Source organism: Pteropus vampyrus, unplaced genomic scaffold, assembly GCF_000151845.1.
Source record: "Pteropus vampyrus isolate Shadow unplaced genomic scaffold, Pvam_2.0 Scaffold254, whole genome shotgun sequence".
Lineage (NCBI taxonomy): Eukaryota > Metazoa > Chordata > Mammalia > Chiroptera > Pteropodidae > Pteropus > Pteropus vampyrus.
Genome location: NW_011889035.1, coordinates 1,338,742 through 1,346,029, shown reverse-complemented (window position 1 = coordinate 1,346,029; position 7,288 = coordinate 1,338,742). Strand labels below are relative to the sequence as shown.

The 7,288-nt window shown below is 42.8% G+C and overlaps 1 protein-coding gene across 1 annotated transcript in view; it reads left to right on the top strand.

Moving 5' to 3' along the window:
- Window positions 1-7,288, top strand: part of AMOTL1 (angiomotin like 1) — a 95,604-nt gene that overhangs the window by 70,015 nt on the left and 18,301 nt on the right. The window contains exons 7-8 of the mRNA XM_023520261.1: window positions 1,627-1,772; window positions 4,943-5,092. Of these exons, the coding sequence (XP_023376029.1) occupies window positions 1,627-1,772; window positions 4,943-5,092 (296 nt within the window). The remainder of the gene's footprint in view (window positions 1-1,626; window positions 1,773-4,942; window positions 5,093-7,288) is intronic.

Sequence of the window (7,288 nt, the reverse complement as noted above, 5' to 3'; positions counted from 1 at the left end):
CACTCTGGTCCCATTAACATAAACTCACAACGCAAGGGTGGTGCAGTCAGGCGGGAAGGATGTTGCAGTGGGACATCGGGAGACCCGGATTCTGGCCCTGGCTGTGCCCCAGTTGGCAGAGGGACCTTGGACAAGTGCCTTCGCTCCTGGGCTTCCTTTCCTTACCCATAAAGCAAAGGGAGTGAAACTGGATGGCGGTGTTTCCTATGATCTCTTCCGGCTCTAGAGCTCTGAGTTTGTTAACTGGTTATTTGTAGCCTTAAAGTGTCTTATTTATTGTTTTCAAAACCACATTGTTTTCAAAACCACATTTTCTGCTCCTTAAGTGTTGCATTCCTTCTGTTGCTTCAATGCCCATAGGGCTGGTCCTTACTATTTGACTTCTATTGTTAAATTAATGACTCTAGGAGGAAATCGTGAATGAATGAAGCCACTGTCACATGCTGGTGTAGCTTCCAGACTTTGGGTCTCTGTGTTTCAGTGTGAGTTGATAGGAGGATTAACATAACCAGTATGAGGCATTCAAATGGTGCAGACACACAGAAATCACTTTCTAACTATTGTTGCTGCTGTGGTTTTAAGTATATGCCCTGTTTTCTAGAAATATAGAATAGTGTGCACAGGGTTTTGTAACCACCTTTTTTCAGTAATGAAGAATTTTTCCCCCATGTCACTGATATTCTCTTATTTAATTTTAACAGTGGCATCCTATTCTGTTATGGGGCTTACAGTGGTTTATTTAACTAATCCCTTAATCTTACACATTAACTTCACTTAAGTTTTTCTATATTATAAAAATATATCTAAATGTTCTAATTTATTTAAAAATAAAATGTATTGCTTTCATAACAGGAAAAATATTTTCAATAGGTAATACCGATCCCATGATGCTGTCGGCCCTGCCTGCCTCAGTAAATGGCAGACGCATCTGTAGGAAGGCAGGCTGGGAGCATTGAGTAAAAGGCGGCCTTTGCTTTCCATGCGCAGAGACACGTGACTGCCATCAGTTAAATTGTCACTGAATGAGAGGAAAGCAGTTTTTCTAAATCCAAAGCAATTTCCCTTCTTTATCTTGAACAGAACTAGGAGAAAATGTGGGGCCAGGTCATGTGGGAAGAGGATCCAGCCAGAGATGGGAGGCCTGGGTCAAAGCTCCCTTCTGCAGTCTGGCCTCACACCAAGAGCTTCCACTTCTGGACCTTGGTTTATTTTTTTGTGAATGAGCATATTAGTACTATTGTTAGTGTTGCCGGCCTTTTCGTCACTGGTTTGGAAGACAGAAACAGGAGGTTGTGAGCCTATAATGAAATTGTGGGTAATATTTTAATTTGAAGCATTAAAGTAAGTGCTGTACAGAAGTGAGTTATCGGGAATATGGGGTCACTGGTTCTTTATATACCATTTATCCCTGGAACCGTGGCCTGAATGTATCTAGAGTTAACAGAGGTATTTGAGAAAATTCTTACATCATATACCACAACTATTAAGAGGGAGCAAAGCAGTAATTCAACCCTCTGCTCTTTGCATGCTTTTTTATTTTTAATCCTTGCCAGATGTAGACTGGCAGTGAGCCCAGAGGGTGAGTGCTTTCTGATAGAGGTAGTTTTGTTCTTGTCTTCCTTCTAGACAAAGAATTCTTGAAGGAAAAGGAGAAGTTAGAAATGGAGTTAGCCGCAGTGAGGACGGCGAGTGAGGACCACCGGAGACACATTGAGATACTGGACCAGGCTCTGAGCAACGCACAGGCCAGGGTCATCAAGCTGGAAGAGGAGGTGAGACTGGGGGTGGCTGGGTAGGAGGGTGGGACAGAGTACTAACGGCTTCCACTTCCTTTTCCTAACCTAGCAACTTCAACCAGAGCCAACTCCAAGGAGTTGAGTCAGGTGGAGAAATGTAGGAGACCTCCCAGATAAAAATTAATAAAAACAGAGTCAGTCCAACCCGGAGCCAAGCGGAGTATGAAAGGCATACATGAATATCGTCAGCAAAGAGCTCTCTCAGCCTAAAATCCAGCCCACAGCCCATTCATTGGTTGGCGAGTGTCTAGGCTGGGAATAAATGGAAGAACTGGAAACCACTGGTGCCTATAGAGAGAAGAGACTAACAATTAAAAAAAAAAAAAAAATAGTTCAGTTGCTCTGTCTTCGAGTTCTTGATTGCATTAAAAAAAGCAAAAGTCTTTGGGTCCAAATGCGGTAGGGTAGCATTCAGCAAACCTGTCTCCAGTTTCTAGAAGTTGGCTCAGGCTTGTAATGACCCCTCCAAACCAGGAAATTTTGATCCCACTCGAGCGTTCCGGATTTAGTGATTCCTGCTGAAATCAACCCTTTAAATTTTTTTACGAAGTAGACTTTTTCTTTAAGCCTGACTCTAAGTAAGATGACCACTTCTGAGGTCTAAGCTAGGGGATTCAGGTAGTAGACGGCGTCAGAAAAAGAGGAAAGGTCTAGCCGTTGTGGGAAGTAGAAACCCAAAGTCTGGAAGACACGTAACCCAGATAGTCTACACAGCGTACTTAGCTTGGTGCCTGACATGCAGGAAACAATATTATTAATCCAACTGTGGCTGTTGTTGAAAATAAAAAGCTATTTCTTCAGTAAATATCTCCGGATGCCAGGTAACTCCATGTCCCAGCACACTTCAATTTTAAGGTTAAAGCAGCTAAACGCCTTATCCTTATCCTAACTCCTTATCATAACCCGTTATCCTTATAATTGAAATCACTTATCGTGGCTCCATCTCTGTATGTGGAACAAAATAAAATTGTGATTTTTTTAGATCTTTTTGTTTTAATATTTCTATGAAAGTTGTGAATTCCTTGAAGATGGGTTCTTTATGATCACCATTATGGATCTTTTCTTGTCATTAACATTTATATAAGATCATTGTTTTATTCGGTATGGCCTCTCCAAAGTGTCTCATATGCCTGGCTTCCAGTATCACTCCTTGTTCTCATTAAAGCTTCTTTTAAAGGGTCTTATTCAGTCCAGATGGCTCGTATAGTGTGCTTACCATAATTTCCCATGTTGGTTAAGAACTTGGACTCTAGAGCCAGACTGCTGTGAGTTAGAATCCTGACCCAGGATGGACGTAACAGCTGTGTGACCTTGAGCAGTCACTTAACCTCTGTAGTCCTCAGTTTCTCTTCTCTTAAATGGAGATAATAAAGGAGTTTACCTTTTACTATTATTGGGAGAATTAAATGAGATACTGCATATAAAGCACAAAGCTTGGTATGATGATGCTTCAAAAATGTTGGCTGATATTATTATTATTAATCATCCTCACTTAATAATCATAATATACTCCTCGCCTCACTTAAGGCTGATACAAAGGTGGGTGAGAGAGATCCATGCCTTCAAGAATCTTGCAGTTGACTAGGGATAATATTCATTCATTCATTTAACAAATATTTATTGAGTACTTACTGGATGCCAGATACTGTTCTAGGCATTGGGGACAACTGTGCACTTAGCCCAACAGGAGCCAAAACAGACAAATCTCATGGCTTTTATATTCTGGTGGCTACACACTTAAAAAAATTGTATACAGTCTAAGACGTGTAAGTGGTATGTGAATGATACTTACAAAATATTTGATCAGATGAGGCTTTTAGCATAGGAACACGCAGTTAATAGTCCTCAAGTATCTATTAAATAGAATCAAGTAGTCACAAGTGCAATAAATAAAAGGACCAGATGAAAACCGATCTCAAGAGCAGGTGTAAAAAAGGCTATAAAGTTGCTGTTTCCCAACTCTCACCCCTCTGAAGGATCAGCAGCACCTCCATTTTTTTCCATTGGCTTTGGCTGGATCTAGGCATAGCTCATGGCAGTGTGCCTGCTAAGTCAGAAACCACTCTTCGCTGCAAGCTCTTAAATCACTAGTATGTTCCAACATGCCAGTGCAATCATGGGTTGAACTCAGGATCTGAGTCACCTGCAGAGAATCTGCACACCCAGGTGCAAAATGACAGGAAATAGCATCTGATGTCTTCTCACTCAGGACCATATAAGTAAATGCCTCAGCCTAATTTTTGGGACTAGTCAATTCTCAGAAAGTTAGAAATGTGCCCGGGATTCGTGGACGTAAGCCAAACTCCTAAATGGAAAAAAAAAAGTCTGAGGGTAAGAATTAGAAGTTGTTAATCAGGATTCTCAGTCCATACCTGATGTGACATTTACATAAATCCTTTTTACATTAATTTCCATCTCCTCAGTTATTGTGTTGTTCGAGTGTTCATTAAACCCTTCCTGTCTCTTCAGGGCTGTCAACTACTCATCTATAAAAGCTCTAAAATCCTTAGCAGAAAGTTACTCCACAAATATCTATAATAAATTTTTATATTTACTCACACATACACATGGGTACACATATATACATGCATATATAATTCTCTATTACAGTAGTAATTTGTAGTTATGGAAATTTTGAAAAATACAAAAGAGAATAAAGATGGGAAATTACTATACTGCCATACAGATAAACATAGTGCTTTTAAGTATTTTTCAGTCTGTTTGCCTAGATAGATGGATAGACAGACATAGTTATGATAATGTATATAATTTTTTATTCTGGATTTTTCAGCTATTATTATAGAATAAGGACTTCCTCATAACATTAAAAACTCTTAATGTCATTTCCAGTGCCAGCAGATGCTATAATTACTAAGCAATAAGCAAGAACTGTGCTCAGCTGTACGTAACTGAAATCAGGTACCTGAGTAGGGTCTTCAATTCCAGGCATCCCAGCGCTTTGGGTATACCTGGTGGCTGGTGTCTAAACGTTTTCTTTTCCAGCACGCCTGAGTGGTAGGGGTAGGGAGGGTACATGCACTAGTAGTTTAAGTAGGATCTTCAAGTAATCTGACCCCCCATCTCCACCCCAGCTTTGAGAATCATTGGTCTAAATTCTGTACTCTTTTTTCGTCTCTTCTGCTCAGTTACGAGAGAAGCAAGCCTATGTCGAGAAAGTTGAGAAGCTGCAGCAGGCCCTGACCCAGCTACAGTCTGCATGTGAGAAGCGAGAGCAGATGGAGCGGAGACTGCGGACCTGGCTGGAGCGAGAACTGGATGCGCTGAGAACCCAGCAGGTGAGGGAACGGGGTGGGGCCGACAGCAGAATCCTGCATATTCTTTCAGCAAACATTCTGGAGCAGAGCACCTGCTATGGGCCAGGCTCTGCACTCTGCACCGAGGATGCAGAGGGAAATGAGAGCTCCTGTCCTAACAAACCAACACAGCAGCCAGTGAAGGAACCAGGCGGTCTGCTCCTGGGAGTGACAAAAATCCTTACGGAAAGTGGTGACCCCAGGGGCCGTGCATCCAGGAATGTGGCTTTAGATGGCTTCACAGAGGAGGGCATTGAGTTGGACTTTGAAAGATGAATTTGTTGGAGTTTCCAGGGTAACAACATCAGAGGTAGAGAAAGAGTATGTGTAAAGGCAGAAGGTGTGACACGGCATGGCAGGTTCAGGACAGCTAGGCACAGCGAGCGGGCGGAGAATGCCCAGTGAGGCTCTGATGAGGAGGCAAAGGCCAGTTTGTGGAAGGCATTTAGTCACATTGAGTGACTGGACTTTTTCCTGTAGTTGACAGAGCTAACGACTGGAAGGTTTTAAACTGGAGAGGGCTACGGTACAAAGGAATGGGAAAGAGCCCTCTGGTGGTGTCAGAAGGGTCTGGAGGGGCAGGTGATAAAGTCGTCAGGAAGGCCCGCCTGAAGGCTGTTGGTCGCATCTAGGGTGTAGTGACAGTGGGAATTCACAGGGGAGCTAGTAAGGAGATGAAATTAGTAGGATGTGATCATCAGTGAGTTTTCAAGGGTAAAGGAGAGGAAGGATTTCAGGATTACCTGTGGAATATAATATTGGTCATAAGCTCCTACTTCTGCTTCTGCTTCTTTCTCCTGGTAACAGCTTTTAGTGTAACTCGGCTACGAATAAGCTCAGGGTAAAACGCCCCAGCCCAGGGTCCACATGCATCTTGGCAAGGGAACAAGTCCTGCGGGACAGCTCTGCAGCTAGACTGGGCTCCATGCAGGCAAGTCAAAGGCTTCTGGCTCCAGAAAGCACCTGGGCTCCTGTGTCATCAGCCAGCATGGTGGGCAAAGCCCTCTATGCAGCTGATGAAGGGTGTGCCCTAAGTTGGGAACCAGGAGAACGCAAGACAGGACTCCATGAAATTATCTACTGGATAGGGCATAGTGGCTGTGGTTGAAACACTTGAAAACACTTGAAAGCATACACTCAGGCCAGCCCAGCCCTTTCTCATGGCAGGCTCACACAGTTCCCTCTGGTATGTGTACTTGGCTGGAGAAGGAGGTGTTAGTGAGATTGCCCAGAAAATTAAGAAACCTACCCGGCCTCCCTCCATCTTGGCTGAGTCAGTGCCTCGTAAGGAAGGGTGAGTCTGTCTCTGGACATTTGTACATTCCCTGGTACTTGTGGTCCACCCCTCAGCTGTTCTCCGTTGTGCAGTTTTTGTGATCTTAACCTCCCCAATGGGAGGGCAGGCTTCTCTGGTGCCTGGTACCACGCTGGCACCCCAGTGGATACTTACGAACCCTTGGCTGACAAAATGGGCACACCTCAATACTTAGGGCAAAAAAGAATGTTTATTTCCAGTCAGTGTGTCACCCACACCTTATAGTTAGATTACTTAACCTTGGACCTTCTATTTGGGGAGCTATGAAAGCAGACTCCACTCCGTTATCCTCGTTGTTTATCAGGAAGGAATGTGAAGTTATTATTAATTTGAAAACCATCACTACTGCCACAGAAGACCATTCACAGCATGCACACTCAGACCCGGGCACACACACGCCCATTATTTCCTCAGACCAATAAGGACGGACGTTCCTGCTGCGCATAAAGGCTGCCGGCAGATGCAAGCGTACCTGGAGAGACAGGAGCTTCAGAATTGAGGCTCTCCAAGGAAATTACCCAGCTTACATTTTGGATTTGGTTTGGGGGGCTAATAACAGATCCCCAGCTGTTTATGACTAGCATGAGACCAAAGAGAAGGGAGACAGTCTTTAAACAGAATTTTGTTTAATTCGGCATCTCTTTAGAAGTAATATTATAGTTATGTTTTTTTTTAATGAGTGTGTTCATCTGTCTCCTATGATATGAAAGACACTTAGAAATTTCCTTGTTGCTTCTGCCTACTCATTAAAAATGAATATTATTTTTTAAATCTTTCCTTTAATACCTCTTTATTCTATCATTTTACCAGTGAGCATACATTATTCTATAACCAGAAAAGGTAAAAATTTTATTACAAATAAA